Source organism: Adiantum capillus-veneris, chromosome 7 (genome assembly GCF_014529385.1).
Source record: "Adiantum capillus-veneris isolate H3 chromosome 7, ASM1452938v2, whole genome shotgun sequence".
In the NCBI taxonomy this organism is placed as follows: domain Eukaryota; kingdom Viridiplantae; phylum Streptophyta; class Polypodiopsida; order Polypodiales; family Pteridaceae; genus Adiantum; species Adiantum capillus-veneris.
Genome location: NC_140937.1, coordinates 146,973,475 through 146,997,335, shown reverse-complemented (window position 1 = coordinate 146,997,335; position 23,861 = coordinate 146,973,475). Strand labels below are relative to the sequence as shown.

The 23,861-nt window shown below is 42.4% G+C and overlaps 1 protein-coding gene across 1 annotated transcript; it reads left to right on the top strand.

Moving 5' to 3' along the window:
* Positions 1-21,239: 21,239 nt before the first annotated feature.
* On the top strand, positions 21,240-22,246 carry LOC147454773 (G-type lectin S-receptor-like serine/threonine-protein kinase At2g19130). The gene is made up of 3 exons (XM_086517425.1): positions 21,240-21,380; positions 21,466-21,487; positions 21,556-22,246. Exons 1-3 carry the CDS (start codon positions 21,362-21,364, stop codon positions 22,244-22,246), a joined length of 732 nt encoding a protein of 243 aa, XP_086373551.1. The 5' UTR covers positions 21,240-21,361.
* Positions 22,247-23,861: the final 1,615 nt, after the last annotated feature.

Genomic DNA, 23,861 nt, shown 5'->3' with positions numbered 1-23,861 from the left:
CAATCTGTCGATTCATGGCTGGAGGTTCTCCCACCTAAGCCATTGGCTCTTTTCCCTCTTGCTATCAACCCCAACAATCAATGGCTTGAGTAAACCCATGTACACCCATTGCCTTGAGCACTCATTTGCTTCTACCCAGCACTCCCCACTAGCGAGCAGTGCATGTCCCTTGTTCAACAACCCTTCACAACCAAGTTACTACTGCTAAATGTTGTAGCACCTAAATAGGCCTATCGTACCTTTATGTGATCACCAGTAGCTACGCTAGTCAAGGTCTTGGTGACCCACCTCACTCTTTCTCTTTCTTTGTCTAGTTGCTAGTGGCAGAGTGCTCTCTCTCTCTCTCTCTCTCTCTCTCTCTCTCTCTCTCTCTCTCTCTCTCTCTCTCTCTCTCTCTCTCTCTCTCTCGGACACATACAGTGATGGTGACACACACACACACACATTGTGCACACACATACGTGTACACACACATGCAAGTTGTCAGGCTTACAATTTTGGGCACTATAGTTTGCCCGTTGTTGAAAAAGGGTGGATTTCCACAATCTCTCTCTCTCTCCCTCGGTTTAGTGTAGTTCCACCTATAGATTTTAAATTTTATCTCTAAATTTTAGATTTGAAGGTAATAAAACCTACAAAATATAGAGAAATTGAGTGTAATAGCCTTCAAATATAATAAAGTTGCCCCTAAAATTTCTCATATGTAAGTTTCCCAAGTTTTTTGGGAAAAAATATTGTACCTCACCTCCATTCAATGCAACCCCCTTACAAATTTTTGAGATTTAGCTCAAAAATTCTAATTCTCCTTTAAACGCCTGAAAAGACCTAGGTTTAGTGCAATCCCACCTAACGATTTTGAGATTCACCTTTGAATTCGGAGACAACCGGAAGGTAAGAGCAAGAAATCTACCATAAAGACCTTAAAATAGCCAAGAGTTGCTAGAGTTGCCTCCCACTCTCTCCCTTTGCTGTTTGTTGAGGTTCGCTCTTGCCTTGGGGTTGTATGCCTTCTGCCTTGGATTCACCGGATCAAGATTTTCCAATAACATAAATTCTCGATTTTGTCGATTCTCGGTGTCCATTTGTGATTCTCGATTGTGGATTTTGTTGATCCTCGCTTTGTTGATTGCTGATTGTAAGACCAATGTTTATTCTCCCTCCTCTCTCTCTCTCTCTCTCTCTCAACACACACACACACACACACAGAGGATGAATCACATGGACCATTCTCTATTTCTCAGCACACACAAAATCTTGCAATCAATAACGTCGCATTCTCTCTCTCTCACGCACGCGCACACACACAAACACACACACACGCACACACACGCACACGCACTCATACACACTAAAAAAAATCATTGGACTCCCATCGTTGAATCGTTGCACTTCAATAATGCAATGCAAATGTGGAAGGCCTTCTTGCAACACTCCAACACCTTAGTGAATGGCACGTCAACTTTGTCTCTCATACACACACACACACACACACACGCACACGCACGCACATACACTAAGGAAGCGAATCTCTCTCTCTCTCTCTCTCTCTCTCTCTCTCTCTCTCTCTCTCTCACACACACACACACACACACACGCACACGCACGCACATACACTAAGGAAGCGAATCTCTCTCTCTCTCTCTCTCTCTCTCTCTCTCTCTCTCTCTCTCTCTCACACACACACACACACACACACAAAACACGAATACATGCGTGCAGCTATTGAGCTTTGAGCACTAAGATTGGAGATCATTTACGACATGGAAGGTCCGCGAAAGCCTATAAAGGGAGGTTCATTAGGGCATGGTCACACGAAGCTTAGTTGTCTATAAGCCTTGATAGTTTTAACTAAGGCAGACACGACAGTTCAAAATGTCACAAGGAGCAACAAGTAGTGAGGGAGAGTGTGGCGCAATTAGGAGAGAGAGAGGGGGGGGGGGGATGGATTGGCAAAAAATTGGCATAGTAAGTCGATGAAAAGTTATATGCTATCGAAAATTGTCGGTTGATGCAACAGGCAACTAAGCCTCGCATGACCATAGCCTTAGATAACACAGGGAGGGAAGTTCTTTATGGCCTTCAAAATGCAAAGTAAAGCCACCCTTCAATTGGTTTTTGAAAGCAAAAGTAGTAAGGTGTCACCCTTGAAAGTTCACTGACGAAGTGAATTCCATGGCCTTCCCAAGGACTAAAAATATTATAAGTACAGACAGAGTACATTAATTACATTTCTAGGACTCAAAGTCACTAATTTTTCTACTTTACATTGCTAGGACTGAGAAGTCTTTTCATTTTCTACCTTTCACTTTTGCATTTCTTAAGGGTTCCATTGACATGCAGAGAGTGTGAAACGTTCCTTTGACATGTAGGAGAGTGTGAAACGTGGATGTCGTCTCCTTGCTTGAAAAATTTAAGTTACTTCATATATAGTATAGACTAGTGATGCGCACGCGCACAAGCGAGGAGGTGTACTTTAGTCCTTGTAATCACTTCAAAGAAAATTTCAATTTCCACTCTCTTTGTTATTAGATCTTGAGATCAAGACTCGTCGAGTAGACCTTTGATATATGTTTGGGCTGCTATTATCTATACTAATAGATAAAGGGGGAGCGAATTCCACCCCCCCCCCCCCGCCACGCGTCAGCGTCTCCTGCATCCGGTGGTGTCGCCTGCAGCGTCCGGGGACACAATGACGGAGAGAGAGAGAGAGAGAGAGAGAGAGAGAGAGAGAGAGAGAGAGAGAGAGAGAGAGAGAGAGAGGGCGGTGGCGGAGCCGCCGGCTATACTAGTGACAATAAAAATTCTCTTCTTCTCTCTCCCTCCTTGCCCCCCCCCCCCCCCCCCCCCCCCCTATCTCTCTCTCACACACCCACACAGTTTTGAGTTTAATAGTTGTCGGGTATATCTTTGGATCTCTCTCAATGAATAAGAAAAGGAAACTATAGTAACCTTTGAGTGTTGCAGATTGGTTATCATAGTTCTCTCTTAAATACCAGGTCTTAAGTTCAAGATTTGTCAAATAGAGCTTTGAGATCTCTTGATGTGTTTTTATGACATCAAAACTTCTCTCTCTCTCTCTCTCTCTCTCTCTCTCTCTCACACACACACACACACACACACACACACACACACACACACACACACACACAGAGGCGTTCAAGTTGTCAGTTACCTTTTCTATCTCCCTCCAATCTTTATCTCCCTATGGACAAATGTAGGCTCATAGGGATGAGATGCAATTATTTGTGTGTGTGTGTGTGTGTGTGTGTGTGTGAGAATGCACATGAGGAGAGTGGATTATAGTCCCTATATATCACTCCACAAAGAGAAAAATTCTCTCTCTCTCTCTCTCTCTCTCTCTCTCTCCCTTGAGATCAAGGCTCGTTGAGTAGATCTTTTATATCTATTTGGATTATTCTTATGACACCCTCCTTCCCTCTCTCTCTCTCTCTCTCTCTCTCTCTCTCTCTCACACACACACACACACACACACACACACACACACACACATGCCAATTCAACTCCCAGACCATTCGACTTTGTCCCTTTGCACAAAGCTACAATGTGCAATGTGTACATTCTCGAGGCTAGAAGGACAATTATACATGGAGGTGCCAAGTGCGAGATTTTAACTTAATATTATACAATGCGTGGAATCTTTGAAAGTTCTACATTTTTTGAAGCTCCAGTATAAATTTCAAGGCCAGGTGTGCATTTGTATAGAAAGGAAAAGGGAGTTCTTTATCCTTTGCACTATCTAGCACGAACACATTCAGATGGGATAAATGGTGGGGGGTCATTCGGATCATCAGATTCGAATTGTTGAGTAAATCCAATGCAGAAAAGTAAATTCGGGCCAGCAAGTAAATTCGAGCCAGTCAAGATTGTCTCGCACCTTGCACGTCAAACCCTCGACTTGTCTCGTTCAAGGCATGGACTCTAACCACCACATTCGCATGCTTTTACTGAAGATCATGGTACTCCAATGCATTACAATGTAAGTGCGGGCTGATTTGTAAATTCGTGTGCCGATCGCATGGTCTACAATGCATGCATGTCGTGATCCGTCACCTCCACCCTTGATCCCATTTGAGCATGCACATGCCATGTAGTGCTCTGCGTTCTTTATGGCCTTCAAAATGCAAGGTAGAGCAACCCTTTATAAAAATAGAGGTAGGTACCCTTTAAATTTCAAGGTTGGAATCAGTGCTCGAAAAAAGTGTGTCTTAGATTCTCCTTGAGCGAGCTGAAATCTCAAAACAATTGGTTGAAAGGAGGGGGAAAAGAAAAAAATCCGCTTGAAAAATTTAACAAAATAGAGGTGCATTATAAAAATACTATTATTTTGGAAAATTTCCTCTTTGAATCTACCCTTAAAAAAAATTGTATGTATGTAAAATTGACTTTGCCCAAACATTGGCCCCAGTGAAACTCCATGGCCTTGCCAAGGGCTATAAATAATACTAGTATGTGACCCGTGCGATGCTACGAATTGTAGAAAAACATAGCCTTTATTCTTGAAACACAGTCCTCCCTTTGCAAGTTGAATTATAAAGTTTTTTTGGTGTTGCTAGTATGTACTACCAAATATACAATCAATGCTCCATTACATATGTATACAATCTCTATCCTTATAACACCTCCCCTCCCCCTCCTCTCAATTCTCTCTCTCTCTCTCTCTCTCACATGTTTTATGATGTATTTGTTTGCCCATGTTAATGTCTCACATAATTCCTCATGCCGTCAACATGCAAGCAAACATGATTACCTTAAGAGAGTGTCTCTCACTTTGCATCAAATGAAAACAACCCAGAATTTTCTTGATCCATGGTGAGAATACCACACCCAACATACATGTGTCCCAAAGCATGGCATCTATTTTTAGCAATCCCTAGGTTTATTTCACACATCAATGTTCTTTGTGATGCCACATACATGATCGTATTTGGAGATATGGCTTAACACCATTGAATACATCTAAGAGCTCCTTGCCCTACCCATTTTTGCAAAAAACATTCAAGACGGGAAGCCCATCAACTTGTTGTGGTTTCCAAAAGTACCCCACTTGGCGTACATAGATGAAATTTTGGATAGGAAGGCCATCAAGAAGCTTCATATGCTTCAAAAGCAAGCGCGGTCCAAGATATGTTCACACAGTTCAATAAATGATATTTAGCGCAACAAATCATCAAAAACTTGGTGTGCTTTCCAAAGTACATGACACTTGTCGTACTTGTCGATCAAAGGATTGCAAAGTATGACAACTTTTGCAGTTTCCCTTGACCACATTTCCTGAATTTGTTTACTGAAGCTATTGATTTTCTTTGGCTAATACAACATGCATTCCTTCAAAATGCAAGCCTTGGTACACGCATTTGGAGAGAAGCCTAGATCCACAATTGCTGGTGTGTAGCTTACACAAATGTCTATGCAGTATTTCAAATTACATATATGCTTCTAGGTCAGGTGATGCAAATATAACCACACTACCATGCTACCCTGATGTGATGGTTCATCCTACATGCACCACAGGATTTGTAATGACTATCCCCTATTAACCCTGCTTCACCAAGGTCTACATCCATTGTGTTGACTTGCTTTTGCGCCCCCGCCTTGGAGATGCCTAGGTTTGCCATGCGAGCTTGGCTACTCACAATGTGCCCTCCAATAACGTAATGACTCACTTGATGTCTTGGTGTAGGTTAGTGGGTAGGTCCGGGATATTGTATGGAGGAAAAATAGTGAAAGTGAAGCACCGCAATAATGCACCCCTACATTACCTGCCTTTGGTATTTTTTTGTAGAAATCTGTCCGCCACCACAACCATGCCCATTATTGCTTCCATCTCTAATCAGTATCAGCTACCTCTTCAATACCCATTTGTGCCCATGTGGCCTCTATAAGCCATGAGCAATTAGGCTCCTTGCAAGCCTGATGCTCCTCCATGATGGCAGCCCTCTGCTCTTTCAAACTTGTTGCCACATTTGGACCCTTTGAAGATTTACACAATAGATCGTTCTTGCAACTTGCCTTGCCCTTTTTGTTTTTCATCAACATATGTGTGTAATACCTTCTTTTTATTACATATGTCTCTAATACCTTTTTTTTTATTGTTATCATTGCAAAGGAAACACTTCAAAAATGGAGAGAAGATTTTGTAGCCCAAGAGAAGAAAGTGGTGTGAAAAAAACAATTTCTATTACTACGGCTTTGACTAACAATCTCTTGATAAAAAATTTCCCCATGTCACTGCTGACATAATGTCCCATGCCTTCAAGATGCAAGCATACATGATAGCATCTAGAGAAATATGGCACTACGCACTGCCTAAAAACATCCCTGCTTCTTGACTCTGTTGGGCATATGTAAGTACATTTTTAGATATCACCTCTCAATCAGGAAGCTCATCAAAAAATGCTTTCAAAGTTACACCACAACCACATATATATCGGCCAATAGGCATGACATCATTTTCTAAGGAGGGACTCTGACTAATAATCTCATCAAGGATTTGATTGTCTGAGTCAAATTCTTGTGTGACACAGCGAGACTTCAAGATGCAACACATATTTTTCTATATGAAGAAAAGCACTCATTCCACAATGTTGAATACAACAAATTGCTTTGTTGTCTTCTTTATTATCGACATTATCTCGCAGCATTCTAAGAGCCAGTTGACCAAAAACTACCTAAGATTTCAAAAGTATGCCACAATGACATGCACCAAAGCATCTTTCTTGCCATGCACATTATCACGCACTCTTCAACTTCTTGTATACTGCCATTACCTTGAAGATGCAAGCATAGGGGAAAGCATTTGGAGCCATAACCTTGCTATGTATTGATAGAAAGCAGCCTAAAGCAGCCTAGCTCAGTGAACCTATTGGGCATATTGTTGCATTCCAAAAGATTGCCATTTAAATCGGAATCCCATCCAAAACATGCTTTCAAAAATTACACCATATTTGATATATATGTCTGTCAAAGCAATGCTAAACACACCTTTTTCAAAGAACCTTTGACTAATTATCTTCTCATGGATGTATTTTCCCAAATTTTCTTGCATAACACCGTGACTTCAAGATGAAAGCATAGGTGATTGCAGAAGCGCTCACTTCACTTATGCTTAATGCTTCTTCGCCTTGCCTTTATCAATCATATCCTACAAACATTCCGAGCAATCAAATCATAGATAGAAAGCGCATCCACAACTATGTGTGATTTCAAAGCCACAATAGAACCACCAATGTTACCTTATCGACTACCTCGTGCTCCATGTCATAATAGGAGACATAGAACCTACAACTTGTGATGAGTGCTAGAATTTCTTGCATAGACGATATAAAGGCCTTGAAAGAAAGAAAAAAATTGAGCACCTTTGTTGTTGCCTAAGGCCGCGTTCAGATGACTTGAGAGAGTACTACTGATTGGATGAAAATAGTTGAGGGCATCTCCAGATCCACCAGTTTTTTGTCCCCCCCCCCCCCCCCCCCCCCCCCCCCACAACAAATGAACCTGTGCCGCCCACCTTTTTGGTTTAGGATGCGGGAAGCATAGCCTAGGTGTTGAAGGGTGTTGCTGATTGATTGAGACTGAGATCTCCCTTTCCAAGGAGGACACTGGCTCCGACCCTTGTGAACGCACAAAGCAGAGGTAGAAGTTCAACAGGCTTTCCATTGCCATCAGGCTCGTCTGAACCCAACGTAAAGATTCATGTCTAAAATATTTAGCTTGAGAGGGAACTCAAAAAACCAGAATCAATCATACCAATGTAAGAGAAGTGGTTGAAAAATATGAAGAGTAGTTTGTCTGTGTCAAACATCGAGAAAAAAAATGCATGGTAACTCTTGACCTTTTGTAAAAACGTCACCAATTTAGCACATGTATGCAACCAAAGAAAAGCAACGCCTAGGAATGTCTAGATGATCCTATCATCGCCCTTGAAACTGAACTTGCATACATACATGTACATGCCCAAAAAAATGTATTGGTTTGAGTCTCCGTCGATCTGTAGTTTACATCGATTGTTTGTCTTGGTAGTGTGCACATGGAAACTAACTTCATACTAAAACCTCCTTACATGTTTCCTTTTCCCATTAGAGAACAACAAACTACAATGTTTTCCAACTACTTACTTTGCAAATAAATAATAGACATGCAAACATGCAAATGACATGAACAGGGAGACAAACACCTGCACCCACCTTCAGTGGAAAATGAGGTAATGAGGACTACACAAAACATTAAAGTTTTAGTGCAAACACCGACAAATCCTGTAAACTTTTACTTGGTCGAAAGAAAATCTTTTGGCGAGCCTTGTTGCTGTTCTAGTCACCATCGCTTGTTGCCCCTCTCACCGCAACAACTCTACCTAAGCACATAGAGCTCATATCTAAATCTAACCACAATAGGGTCACACTCTACCAGCCTTCATATGGCCTCCCCCGTGCATTCACCAGCACTTCCCCTTTGAGTTGCTATCATCTACTACTTTGGTTCAACCACCCACACAACTATATACGCTCCACCTTCACAATGCGTGAGAGGAGCAGATGCAAATCCCCTCTAAAGCACAACGTGCATTGTTAGAACCACGATGTTTTGTGGAACCAGTGCTGGGTGTAGCACAAATTGAACCATTTACTAAAGAAAAACACATTTGGATCCCACCAATACTTCACCGACACAAAGCATGTAGGTTTGGATACTTAGCAGCCACATTCGTGAATGCAATAACACAATTCTTTGCCCAATGCGATCATCCACCATACTTCCTCACTACCATCTGCTTCACATCCTCCATTACCATCGACTTTCAACAATGTCCCTTGCCTTGCAGTATGCAATGCCAATCCCCACTGCATCTTCCCTTTTCCTCATGTAGGCGCTCAATGCCTTTACATTGCGTAGGAAAATCCCTTAATACAAATCAATCCGACACAAACTCAGTGTTCCCATCTTGTCCCGCAGCAATTGCACATAATGAATGAAGGCTTGATTATTTGAAATCAGAATTTGCACAATTGTCTCAAAAAAGAAGAGCCCATTCATGCGATTGTCCCAAGAGCACACTTGATTGTCATTAGTTGGTGTCTTCACACATGATATTTGCATGCGATGCTGGTAATCAACCATTGAATAGCCCTCCCAAGACCAAACTCACACGTCATTGTCCTCCTTCAAGCCACATCCCATTGCCTCCCATTGTTTGCACACATTAAGTGATGCACATCCCCTCTTCATAGTTGCTTGCTTGCAACAAATTCTTTGTGCAAAAATACCATCTACTTTTATGCCTCATAAACTTAGCATCAATAAAAGGGAGGCCTTACCATCTTGAAGCATGATTTTTCACAAAAGAAAACGTACTTGTGGATTGAATAGTGCCCAATGTAAATAAATTGGTTTATAGGGCAGGAATGCATAAACTTAGCATCAATAAAAGGGAGGCCTTACCATCTTGAAGCATGATTTTTCACAAAAGAAAACGTACTTGTGGATTGAATAGTGCCCAATGTAAATAAATTGGTTTATAGGGCAGGAATGCAGTGAAATCAAACACACCATCACCACAAACTTCCACCAAAACTTGGTCATTAACTCTACAAACAACCCTTCTTTGAGAAAGGTGTCAAGTGATCTCGCCAAACTGGTGCTCATATGCAAAAGGGAGAACCTTGTCCTTCAAGTGTCTATCACTCAAAAATAATGGGATAATTCAAATGCAAACTAATAAACACAATGAAACTATCCAACTTTGAAAAGACAAAAGAAGACCAGGCATTGAAATTATACGACGGGCAACATTAAAAAAAATTACGACATCAATGAAGGGCTCAACTACAATTTTTGTGTGCAAGATCTACATGTAGCATAAAGAATTTTGAAAGCTAAAAGCTAATGATATGGAATGCCACATCAAAATAATAATTTGCACTCTGATAGATTAATTAATGGTTGTATCTTGGAAATTACTCTCAAAACTCCCAATGGCGCTTCAGCACCCTCTTATTCTTTCACAAGCACAGCCAGTCTTGAGCCAATTCATAATCACAGACTGCCCACCTCTTCGTTTATAGGAAATTCCATGAGTTCCCATGCTAATGAAGCCAGCAATGCATACACCATCCCATAATGTTGCAATACGAAGAGCAAGTTCATGTGAGGCAATGCCATCAAGAAACTCTCGAAAGCCCACTCCGTAGTAGTCAATAGAGACGGCCATTTGCTTCTTGTTGAGAATCAGTTAATGGTTTTAGTCTTTTTTTCTGATAAGAAGCATGCAAGTTTGGGAGAAAATACCAACAAGGTTCGAAATGACCTTGATATTCTACCTTGCTTGCACCATAGTGGCCACGACAGGTGGCTCTGAGACGCAGAGAGAGAGAGAGAGAGAGAGAGAGAGAGAGAGAGAGAGAGAGAGAGAGAGAGAGAAAGAATTCGTAGCTCTGTGTTTTGCTATAGGGATTGTGGGCTTTGCTAGAGAGGAGGGAAATGTACGGAGTGAAGAGGAGGGCAAGAGTATAATGGTTGTGAACCAAATAGCAAGAACTCCATGTCCAGAGTTGTGCCCTGCTTCTTCGTCACATTACCTTAAAATAAACTCTCACACATAGAGGCACAGATGGGCACCTATTGCAGCGCATTGGAACGTGGAAAAGTGGACAACGCGAGTTTGGAGGCAGCAACAATTTAAAGAGAGGGTAGTTTTTGGCGATGCTGGCAACTGCAAGTCCGTGCAAGCCCTTCAATAGCCGACGCGTGGATGCCCTCTCCTTGCTTGAAATTTTTAAGCGGCTTCATATATAGTATAGATAGATATAGATGAAGTACTAAGCTTTTTGACTTTTTGACAAAACTAAGAAGTCAAAACTATGTCTTTTCATTTTCTACCATCATATTATTAGTACTTACCATTGACCTTTCACTTTTGCATTTCAAACCAAAAGTTTCTTAAAGCTTTGAAATGAGCCAGAGTGTGACATGTGGATGATATAGATATAGTACTAAATATTATGACTTGACAAAACTCAGAAGTCAAAACTAAGTCTTTTCATTTTCCACAATCAGAGTACTTGCTACGTACCATTCACTTTTACATATTCAAACCAATGACTTGCTATTTACCCTTCACTTTTACATTTCAAACCAAATGTTTCTTAAGGTTCTTGAAATGAAGAAGAGAGTGACACATGGATGTCCTCTTATTTCTTGGAAATTTTAAGCTCAATTAAATATAGTATAGAAGTATAGATAGATAATCAGCTTTTAAAGAAGCTTCCAAATTAAAAATCGATTTGAATTATGAGAGACCAAAGACTTTAAAAAGAATGGATTTAATATAGGATCATGAAATGAGTAGTGGACATTGATGGGACAATAACTTTTAAAATGGCTTTTGCATACAATATGTTGAAAGCTTGACTAGAAGATGAAGGCATGGTCGGAATATGTAATCTATCAATATAATCCACTCAGAAGTGGCTTTTGCATACAATATGTTGAAAGCTTGACTAGAAGATGAAGGCATGGCCAGAATAGGTAATCTATTAGTATAATCCACTCGCCATTGTGAGTTCTGTTTAAAAAAATGAAGGCATGAGAATTAGAGCATTAGACATTGCCCAAAAAATCTACAAGTTTTAAGAAGCTTCCAAAATCATATCATATCATGCACATCATACAGAATAAATAATGTCCACCAACTAAAGAAGAACCATCAACTACAAGCACAAAATTCTCTACTTAACTCCACCCACATATTTCCTAAACCTAGCTTGCCATGGTGTAGTGAAATGATGAAAGTAGCTTGTCATGGTGTAGTGATCTACTTAACTCCAACCACATGAAAGTGATGAATTTGTAAAATCCAATCTTAATTAAGTGATCTTTAAATCGATTAGATTACTCACACTCAAAACATTCTCATGATAGTGGTAGCAATTTGCAAATATTGAAACGTTAACCAATTGGACCTTTCCAAAACTTCACCCTATTGGTTCAATTAATGCTAAAGATCATCATTAAATTATTTCATTAAATTTTTTTGGATAGTTTTAAAAGTAATGGGTACACTTACCTCTAGAATTTGGAGGTTTTCCACAAGCAAGAGTAACTTTGAACAATAGAATTATAAATTTTGCAAGTAAATTGCACTAAACCTAGTTTATTTTAAACACACATATAGCAACTACTTTGCCCACTTTAAGTCCACTAGGCACATTTTGATACCCCAAAACCTAAAGCAACATTCAAATTTAAAAGAAAAATTTGAGCACCGGAAGCCGTTTCCTTTAGTGCACAAACATTACGCTTCTTGGATCACTATTGTTGGCTATGTGTCCACTTAGTGTAGCTACTCCACCTCCATTGCATGTGGTCTACACCACCAATAAAACCATCTGCCTCTGCTACAATTGCCCAAACTAAGAGGTCATGGCTATGTGGAGTTCCATCCAAACTAGGGGAATAAGTTGACCCCTGTACATATGAGTGCAACTCTTTTGAGGACAATCTTCTAATTTGCTTCAAGGCCCTTACTTTGTTGTGATGCTTAAGAGAGAATGTGTCCTAAAAGATAGTCATTCGAATTGATTAGAAGGACATTTGATTCCTTAGGGATTTGCTTTGTAGAGATTACTTGCTTGAGAAACTCTAAAGAGGCAGCCCTTCTTCACATCAAAGCCCTTCTTCACATCAAATGGAGAATTCCAAAGAGTAGACATTCCCATATCAATCCTTTCAATTGGAGCATGACTTTTACCAATCAAGTGAAAGGATCACGACGGCTTTCAAAAACAATAAGAAAATAATAAAATTGTTAAGTTGAATTAAAGTGGTATTAATGTTTGGGAAAGGATTGCCTCAGCTTAGTCTTGAGCCGATTGAAAATCGAGCCTAGCTAATTGGAAACCATGGTGAAAGGTGAAATAAAATGAACTAATTAATATATGTATGTGTGTATAGAATTTATTAGAATTATGCAAAGTGAAGCTTTACTTTAGCATTCTAAAATAATAGAATGCAAAAAAAAAACATATGTATGTGTGTGTGTGTGTGTAAAAATTACTAAAACTAGTAGAGTCAATGGCTTCGCCGCTTCTCTCTCTCTCTCTCTCTCTCTACATCACTATGCTCTCGGACGATATAGGCCACACCTGCCAATTGAAGCAGCTTCTGACGTGTGGCGGGGGGGAGCCGAAATTCACTCCCCTTTATCTATTAGTATAGATTATCCAAGGTGAAGCCTCACTTTAGCATTCTAAAACAATAGCATGAAAGAAAAGTAAAACATGTCACGATGTGAAATGATAGAATTTATTAGAATTATACAAGGTGAAGCTTTAATTTAGCATTCTAAAACAATAGAATGCCAAAAAAGACATATATGTATGTGTGTCTAAAATCTACTAAAATTATGCAAAGTGAAGCTTCACTTTAGCATTCTAAAACAATAGAATGCAAAAAAAACATATGTGTGTTTGTGTAAAATTTACTAAAATTATGCAAAGTGAAACCTCACTTTAGCATTCTAAAACAATTGCATGCAAGAAAAGTAAAACATGATAGATGTGAAATGAAAGATAAGTTTCCATCATACACTAAACACAATCAAAGTCTCCCTAACTCAACACAACACAACATTAGGGTTTCTTTCATAAAGCCAAAAAAAAAGCTATGTTCCTACAATCTTTTTTTCATTTGTTTTAAGAGGTATATTGGGTGATGGCTTGGGGGTCGAAATGCAAAAGAAAGGAAAATTGAGAGAATTTCAAGTTTGCCCTTATTTTCTTTGGTAAGACAAAATGTGTTTTTCTAGCATTGAATCGAAAGAGAAATGTTCAAGGAAAAGAGGGATGACGCTTGGACGAGGTAGATACTAGACACAAGTATGTGGCATACATCAAGAGGAAGTTCGAACGTGCAAAGAGATTTTTTTTTCATTGCGCACTGATTGGGTCTTCGCATTGCTTGTAGTTGGCACATGGTGGAGAGAGAGGAACAGAGAGAGATCTAGAAATTTTGGGGATTTTTGGGGTTCAAGGCCTAGGCGACGCCTCTGTCTCTCTCAAGCTCGTCTAGAACAAAAGCCTTGGGTGTAGGTGATCGTCATACGGGGAGGAGCAAAGTGGGAGGCAATTGGAGGACAGGACAAGTAGAACGTGGTCAATGATGGTAGGGTAGCATAGGACAAGGTCTCTCTCTCTCTCTCTCTCTCTCTCTCTCTCTCTCTCTCTCTCTCTCTACAAGGGCCACAAGATCCTCCCGCCTGCACAGTACGTTGCAATCACCCTCAGCTATACATGAGAGATGCGCAGGCCATCCTCTCCAGCACTTTGCAGTTGCATCCACCACAGACGAACGTCAAGTAGTGCATGCTCCAAAAGCCTTAAACCCCATTGATTTCTCAGAGTTGAATCCTAAAGGGGAAGAAGAAACTCCCTCCAGGCTTGTTCGCACAGATGCATTTTGCCGTCAGCTCCCTGGTATGCAACAAATGCAAGGCTCGATGCAGGCATCCGCAAAGGGAAGGTGGACCATGCACAAGGCCATCGAGGCACACCAAGAAAACAATCAGGACCTATGATGTGCTTGGATCAGTGGCTCCTGTTGGGCTTGTTTTTCACCCATCTCACCCTCATGCCTTCGCCATTCGTCGTAGGGCAAGGCCACCTTTCACCACGCAATTGCGATGGCTTTGTTGAAGCACACCAATGAGATGCAGAGAATGTGCGCATGCGCATAGAGAAGAGACTGCGGACTGCACAGTGCACAGCTCGTTCGTGTGCACACACAGAGCTATGGAATGACAAGGTGAGATGGGAGAGCAAGTCAGGCTGGACAAGGTTGCCATCAATGTGGAAAGTAGGGATCACACAAAGAGGGGTTGCAGATGGACGATGGAGATTTGGAGAGTGTGGAAACTAGGGCAGAAGCTTGGGACTTTGCATTCTAAAAAGTGAGAGAGGGAATCTCCCGCTCTAATTAATTAATGAAGCACAAGATAGACCTTCAATGTCACTACAATCTTTATTTCATTTATTTTTATAGGAATCAAAGGAGATGCTCAGGTTTATCTAATTGAAAAAGGAAAAGTCTCTCTATTTATCTCTCTTTTTGCTTTGCATTTGGCCTCTTCATTATAGAGAATCACCAAAATATCCCTCTAATCTTTGGAAATTTCCGAAATACCCCTCAAATTTCAAAAACTCCCAAAATCTATTTTCTATTCTGCGTTCCTTTTTGACAATCGAGATCTGTTTTTGAGTGCTTGGCCCACTGTTTGGGAAAAATGTGTCTCTACTTAATATTGTGCCGTTTTAAATTTCAAAAATGGTGGTTGAATGCAAAGGGAAAAACGAGAAATTCAGTCCCAAAATAGAGAGAGAGTGTGAAAATCCCTTAAATAGCTTGATTTCTTGAAATTTGCTCTTGGCAAATTTAAGGAAAGGATGGTTGGATTCCTTTTTGACAATTGAGAAACGTTTTTAAGTGGTTGATTGACAATCCATCTCCAAAGGCTCCATAACCAGCTCGAATTCTACTTTAGGGAATTTGTGACAAAATAGTCCTGGGGGGGTTTCCTGGGAATTTTTGAAATTTGAGGGGTATTTTGGCAAAAGACGGAATGTTGTTTTGCAAGACAGATGGCGGCGTTGCAGTAGCAGAGGCAAATTTTTTTTTTGCGGAGGTGTCGCCCAAGGCCAGGCCGTGATGGGGTTGCAGGTAAGTCGGCCTTGCAGGGGAGTGCATTATGCATGGGAGGCAGTTGACAAACCGAGGCTGCAGTTTTTGTGATTGATGGTGCAGCTAGGAGGACACACGGGCTGCCTTGAAATGGCCGAAGATGCCCTCGATCGTGATGAATGCGAAGAGAGGCGAGCAGGCAAGCAAGGTGGGCGACGGAGGCAGAATGTGCGCTGAGCTCCATTGTTGTCTGCTGCAAGGGAAAACGATGAGGGCTTGCCGAGGAGGGAGCATTGGTTCGCGCAAGAGTCTCATCAATGTGGCGTGTTTGACCTCCTGTAAGGGAAGAGCAAGATTCTCCTCGGTTTTGCCTTAGAGAGGAACAGAATGTATGGAACTAACTAATTAATGAAACGCACTGGACTTGGACCCAACAGGTAGCCAAAACTAGTTTTTTGCAAACCATTACTTAATTAGTTTTGGGGGGGGTGGGGGAAGAAAGGAAAAGGGAAGGCTGGGGAAAAAAAGAGAAAGGAGAAAAGGGGGGAGGTAGGGGTAAGGTAGGGTAGGGAAAGAGGGGGGGGGGGGGGGGGGGGGGGGGGGGGTGGGGGGGAATTTGTTCTTTTTGGTGCTTAAGGGAGCCCTAAGGGCAGCCAAGGCGAATAGCCTAGTGGTTAAGCTTGTCTTTTTAAAGTCTACTTGTTGAGGTCAAAATCCCAGGGATTAAGAGTGCTTTTGAAGCTAATTCTAGACGTTGAAGCATCTTGGGAAGATAATATGTATTGAAAATTGAAGTAGGTCCTCCCAAGTAGTAGTAGGTGGCCAAAACGTCCTTTTTGGGGTTTATTAAGTGGTATCGGCGAAGATCCTTTGTTGTTTGAAGAGCAAAAGGGAATAGGTCAAAATCCTAGGGATTAAGAGTGCTTTTGAAGCTAATTCGAGACGTTGAAGCATCTTGGGAAGATAATATGTATTGAAAATTGAAGTAGGTCCTCCCAAGTAGTAGTAGGTGGCCAAAACGTCCTTTTTGGGGTTTATTAAGCGGTATCGGCGAAGATCCTTTGTTGTTTGAAGAGCAAAAGGGAATAGGAGAAAACATTTGGGCATGGCACGTGGTGGAGAGAGATGAAAAGACAAAGAGTAGGCGTAGATTTTTTTGATGTGCGATCGTTGCACGCTGTGTATCAAGTGTATCAATAGTGTCTCTCTCTCTCCAGCTCTCTATCGTGCGCATCCTGTATCCATAGTGCATGTAGAGAATTCTATGGAGTTTTGCCATTGCCAGAGGACGCATACACTGCAGGTCCGCTTATAGTCCTAGTTGGACTGCGCGAGAAGGCAACACGGACCGAGCAGGAGGGAGGACGCAACCGTTGCTGGTTGGGTCTGGACGAAGGGGTGCAGCACGAGATGCCAAGGGAATGGGGGGCAGTCGAGGCAGATGTTCTCTCTCTGTCTCTCTCTCTCTCTAGTTTGCAGGGGTGTTGTCCCCGTATCAGTGGTTTAGTTTTCCGTGTCAGGAGATCCTTCCTTATTGTCCCCTTCAGGGTCTTCTGCCAGCTCTCATGTGCTATTTACAGTGATTGCATGAAGGATAGAAAACTATGACAACAAGCACGATTGGGAGGAGTGCAATTGCAGAGTTGGAGGCCAACTGGATGCATCTGAATGTAGGTTCTTGCGATCATTAGGTGGATCCGCTCACATTCAGGCCGGGGCGGGATTGGTGCAGACTGGGCTAGGATAGGATGCAATGGGCGTGAGCTTGTGGCCAGGCCGTGTGCACCTGATGCAAGAGAGAGATTGGGCTTGATCGTTAAGGTCTAACGGAATCTCGCAAAGAAATCAATTAATGGGTGTGCATTAGACCCAGTAGGTGCTTATTAAGAGGAATATCAGTGGATTCCCTTAATATGGCTTTGAAGGGAAAAGGTATGATGCAGCACGTGGAGGAAATAATGTTTTTGGTTGGATTGTTTATGCCTTGTTGATCTTCCTTCCATTTTGACAATTGAGATCCGTTTTTCCAGTGCTTGGCATGTAATTTGTCACAATTTACCTCACAGAAAAGGTAATTAATTTTAAAAATAATGCTTCATCTCCAAATCCTGCGTATCCAACTCAAATTCTAGTTTCGCATTTGTATTGATAGACAATAAATCTTCTTGTGAAAAAGCTACAAAAAAGAATTATCTTCGGAGAAATTTAATCTCACAACCAAGGGTAATTTGGAAAATTTGGAAAATTTGAAGGGCATTTTGAGAGTTGATGACATAATATTATTGAGAATTTTTTTAATTTGAGGGGTATTTTACGAATTTTCAAGAACTAGAGGAGTATTCTGGTAATTTTTCCAAAAATGCATGGATGCCAGATGTTGGTTGAGGTGGCAAAGCATGAGCGAAAGGCAGCTGGTGCAACATACGCGCAGGTATACGTTGCAGACGGACACAAACCAAGTAGTAGAGTGGGCCAAACTTTTTGGTAGGTGGAATCTAGAGATATCCATAGGGGATAGCAATTTGCAAGCGACAGTTTATCACGTGGTGCTGGAGCAGAGGAGGTCGGAGGCGACGGGAGCGCATTCGTGTTGGCGGCAAGCTGCGTAGACAGAGAGACACAAACGACATGGTGAGAGGGAGATTGCAAGCGTGGAGAGAGAGAGAGAGAGAGAGAGAGAGAGAGAGAGAGAGAGAGAGAGGGGGGGGTGGGGGGGACGTGGCAGTGCACACAGGAAGTGAGAGGGAGCTTCATTTTTTCTACATGCTACGAGGGGTTTGGGGAGCTGCGTGGAGGAGATTGGCAGACGGGGAGCACAAGCAAAGTAGATGATAGGGACCGCGATGGGGCTCTATGGCAGATGCAACGCAGACCTCAAGAGAGAGAACAAGATGGACAAAGGGGTGAAAGGAAGAGGCAGTATGAACGCACGGGGTGCTGGCAACTGGGAGGAAAACTTTTCCTTTGCAATGTGAAGATTACTTTGGAATCTTCTGAAGAAATTAATTGAGATTTCTCTTTTTTAGACCGAGTAGGAGCACAAGTATGTGTGTGTAAAATCTACTAAAATTATGCAAGATGAAGCCTCACTTTAGCATTTTAAAACAATAGCATGCAAGAAAAGTAAAACATGAGGAGGTGAAATGATAGAATTTATTAGAATTATGCAAGGTGAAGCTTCACTTTAGCATTCTAAAACAATAGAATGCAAAATATATATATATGTGTGTTTATGTAAAATTTACTAAAATTATGCAAGGTGAAACCTCACTTTAGCATTCTAAAACAATTGCATGCAAGAAAAGTAAAACATGAGAGGATGTGAAATGAAAGGTAAGTTTCCATCATACGCTAAACACAATGAAAGTCTCCCTAACCCAACACAACATTAGGGTTTCTTTTAGAAAGCCAAAAAAAAGGTATGTTCCTACAATCTTTTTGGCCTGCTCAAGAAAGGCCTTAGTGTTGGGTCGGGTTGGGCGTCCTTTGACTGATAGTGTCCATGTGGACGGCTAGTGGGGTTTGAGTGAAGGTGGGGGTTGTAGGACGACACGACTCGATGCGATAGAGGAGGAAACAAGGGCAGCCTGCTAAGAAGTGCATTAACGCTGTGGAGAAGGCGTTTACGTCATTGTCACCTGAGGCTGTCCGCCAGTGGTTGCAACTTTTTTGTCTTTCAATCTCTCACAAGAAGCCCTTATTTTCTCTCTCCTCGACATTGCCTAGCTCTGTCTCTGCAGGCCATCGTGACTCCTCACATCTCAAGTACTGTCCCCTTGCGTTGGCCTCAGAGCGCTGCGTTCAAGCCTTTCTGGCTATGGTACTGTCGATTTTGGTGCTTTTGCCGCAGCTGCTAATGAGGGCATTAATGACAATGAAGAAGATGATCATGGTGAGCAGCGTGCAGAAGACGATTAATGGCTGCCTTTTCACTTCCTCCGTCAGCTTCTTCCTCCTGAAACCGACATTGCAGAACTTGCCATGGAGCTTTACTCTTCCTTATATAATTATGTCCTTTCGGAGAAGGCTTCCCTACAGTGATCACACAATGGCCATGGTTGTTTTGAGCTTGATGCTAATAATGGAAATGCAGATTGATGCATCCATAATATGCCCATCAAACTCCTCTAGCAGGTTCTCATGACCCCTACCATACCCATTTGGTGCCAAGCCTGGTTGCGGCTTGCCAGAGTTTCAGATAACCGATTGCTCCCTTTCGATGCCTCTATGGAACCTCACACTCTCGGGCACACCAAATCCCTATTACATCAGCAGCATAGACCACAATCTGAACCACAGCAACCCACATCCAGAATCCATCCCAAATTATGGCTATGGTGGCACTGTGGTCCTTTTCCCCAACAACAGCACCATCACCGGCGTAGCTTCTTCCCCTCCTCTATGTGAATTTAGTCCTAATTCCCCAGTGAGCAGCTTAACAACCTCAAACTTCTATGCTTTTAAGGATGCAGACCTCAGCTTTTATCAAGAGCACTACCTCCTTTTCAATTGCACAGAATCAATGGGTTCACGCCTGGAATCGGTAGTTCTGACCCCCTCGTCTCCTGCCTGTAGCAAATACATCAATTATTGCAATTTCGGCGAGAGCAGTAATTGCCTTGACTATGTACCTGACAAGGAGCTTCAATTGGTGACACTCACTACCACTTATGGATGCTCATTTGTGAGAAGATTTATTATTGGAGATAATATAGATGCACCCGTTTCTACATGGGTCCCTGCAACCCAATTGGCATGGGGCCCAGTTCAACATGCTGATAGCTGCAGCAACTGCCAAAGTTCAGGTGGTGAATGTGGTTATGATGTGCAAGAGGACAATCGTTTCCAATGCTAATGTGAAGACGGAACTCATGATGTTAGCTGCCGCGAGGGTTCAGGTAGGCAAATAATTGAGCATTGTGCAAAAGCAATATGGCATTGACATCTAAACATTAACAAAAATTGAGTTTGGATGCTGGGGATGCTCACTGCATGGTAGAAGCTTCTCATGACCTGACACCTATTATGCTTTTCATTATTTTTGAGTGCTTTTATGAGAATTATGAGGTGAACTCTTGTCACTAGGTATGCTTTTTATGATATGCTTTTCATTATTTTTTCGTACTTTTCCCTTGTATGAGATTTTTGATTGGTACATAATGGCCGGCATGTTGGATAGCCGAGTATGATGCAATTGGCTCGTAAACTGTTTATATGAGATTTCTTTGCAACTAGGTTTGCAACAATTGACTCTATGCCTATAGGGAATGGGCAATATTTCACAATGCTCGCATGCGATTCGGGTTTAGTTTGCATTTGAATGATGTATCTTGCAGTGATCTATGTGCATAAGTTTTGTTTGGATTGATCTTTCCCTTTGTGCTGTGTAGGAAAGCGAATAATCGGCATTGGAGTAGGGGTATCAATAGCCACTCTTTCCGTCTTGGTATGTGGATGTGTTGCCTGCTACTGTCGTCACAAGTACTTAAACTACACTGTGTTTGGTAAAGAGCCTCTCAAATTGGATGGCTTTAACCCACCAGCTTCCATATGGGGCTTTGACAGCCGCTACAAAGTCCTTCAGCAAAATGATTGGCCAGGGAGCCTTTGGCAAAGTGTATCACGTGTGCTTGCGAATGGCAACGAGGTGGCGGTGAAAGTCCTGGACCCTTCAATGTCACATATAGATGAGCAATTCATGAATGAAGTTGCTACCATAGAAAACTTTCATCATATGAATGTGGCTAGACTGCTTGGCTTCTGCTTTCAACGATCCAAGTGAATGTTGGTGTATGAGTATGTAAGCAATGGATCACTTGAAAAATACTTGTTTCCGAGCAAGCAATCATTTGATGGGATTGTATTGAGTTGGAAACAACGGCATGGCATTGCGGTGGGAATCGCATGGGGCCTCTTTTACATGCATCAAGAATGTAGAAATTGCATTATTCACTGTGATATTAAGCCACAGAATATCCTGTTAGATACTGAATTTTGTCCTAAGATATCCGATTTCGGCCTTGCAAGGCTTTTGGCAAGAGAGGAGAGTCGTGTCTTGACGCAGGCTCGGGGTACACCGGGCTATGTGGCGTCGGAGTTTTGGTCATTAGGGAGCGGGCCCTTGACGGCCAAGTTTGATGTGTACAGCTATGGGGTGGTATTGTTGGAGATAATTGGAGGGAGAAGATGCTTCGGCATGCTTGATGGGGTGCTAGAAGAGGTTGAGGTGGATGAGGAGGATTCGACGACATGGATGTCAAGGTGGGTGGTGGACAGGCGGGTGGAGGATGAGGCTGATGTAGAGCAAGTAAAAGTTTGCACATTGGTGGCTCTATGGTGTGTACAAGAAGACCCTGCTTTGAGGCCCACAATGAGCAAAGTGGTGGAGTATCTTCAAGGGGGAGCTCAAGTACCAGACAACCCACCAAGGCCTTTCCAAAGGATATTCGAAAGCCACCATAAGGGGAGGAGGCAATTTCCATTGCAATATTATTCGGAATATTCCCTCCCCAGCTCAATCAATGGAGGAGTTCTGAGTGTAACTTTGCAAAGAGATTGAAATTGTATATTCTTGTCACTCTCCAGACAAAAACTTAGCAAACCTACATAAGATAAATTTTAGAGGTGAATTGAGTAAATTTGAAGGTTTTTACACTAAATTTCTCTAAATTATTTCACCTTCAAATTTGAATTTAATTGTAATTCCGACCAGATATAACATTATTGAAATTACTGTAGCATAACATTGGCTGTAATGTTGAACAGATACACCACAGGACAGTTTTTGTAACAAGGGAGAGTCTCCCTGAGGAATCACTCGGTGATGGACCATGTAATTTTTGTCTTCTCTCCTCCTCTGTTTATATAAAATTTCACTGCTTTGTTGGAAAAAAAAATTTAGGATTTAAATCACACAGGCACACAAAGAGAAAAACTTTAGTACTATACAATTGCAATAGCGAGCCAGAGTAGGCTGCCCTCATCTATAAGTGCCATAGGTGGAGTAGAGGGATCGATGGCAGAGAGTTGATTAGCTGTTGATCAAACCACCTCTACCAAAAAATTAGGATTCCCCCTATGTTCGCAGCTACTCCTCAAACCCTGGACGTTCGTGATACAGAGCTCCATCCTTACCAAATAAAGGAGGTGTGACCCTGTGTGTATTAACCCTTGCTGCGGAGATCCAACAGCCCAAAGCGTGTGTATAAAAGCCTTGCCCCTCCCCCTCGTCACTATATGGAACGGCTGTGGGTTAGAGGCCCAAATTTGGGGGCGCGAGACGGCTTAAATCTCAACCGTCAGATCACGCAGTGAACTAGGGGTGGGTGAACTGGGGATGAACTAACGGTGAACTAACGGCGGTAAGCTAGGGGTGGTGGGTGAATTGGGGGTGAACTAGGGGCACCTAAACTAGGGTATGATCATCTGCCATGCTAACATGGACAGCGACACGCACTAGCGTGGTGGTAGGGCATTCGTGTGGCAACCGAGACGTCCCACGTTCGACCCACACCCCGCAAGGCGGGTGAACTAGGGGTGAACTCGGGGCGCCATTTTTGCCCCGAGTTCACCCCCAGCTCACTACGTGATCCAATGGTAGAGATTAAAGTCGCCTCCCCCCCCAGATTTGGGCCCTAGATCCCCCTTGGCCAGAGCCGTGCCATAAAGTGATGACCCCCCCCCCCCCCCCCCCCCCCCAACCCCTATGTGTATAAAAGCCTTGCCCCCCCACCCCTGCTGCAAAAATCCAACGGCCCAAAGCATGTGGCCCCGCCAATCACGCGCCCCTATCGTCGATCCTTAGACGAGGGCCGGTCGCACAAAAATGACTCTCCATGCGAAACCAGTGAGCTCCTCTCCCGCATCAAGCATTTTGCATGTCCACTGCCTTCCCGGGACAACATTTAACCATGGTTGCTATGCACACTCTCAGACGTCTGACAGAGCCAATCATCTTTTTCCATGTAGCTTGTACACACATGCCTTCCCGAACGTGAAAGCCAACAATAAATTGCCATGCATGATGCGACCCTCACCTAAACCGCATGGTAGGAGATGGGATCAACGCTTGGATCATTGAGCACCATAGATCATAGGTAAACTCGAGCAAAGTAGACTTGGGAAAAATGTAAACTCGTTTACTTCACCGCCCTTGGCCCTCCTCTCCCACCTCA

Coding starts and splice junctions, on each gene's coding strand:
- LOC147454773 (XM_086517425.1), top strand. Junction 21,488..21,555: donor GAATGTTGGTGTATGAGTAT/GTAAGCAATGGA, acceptor GATTGTATTGAG/TTGGAAACAACGGCATGGCA.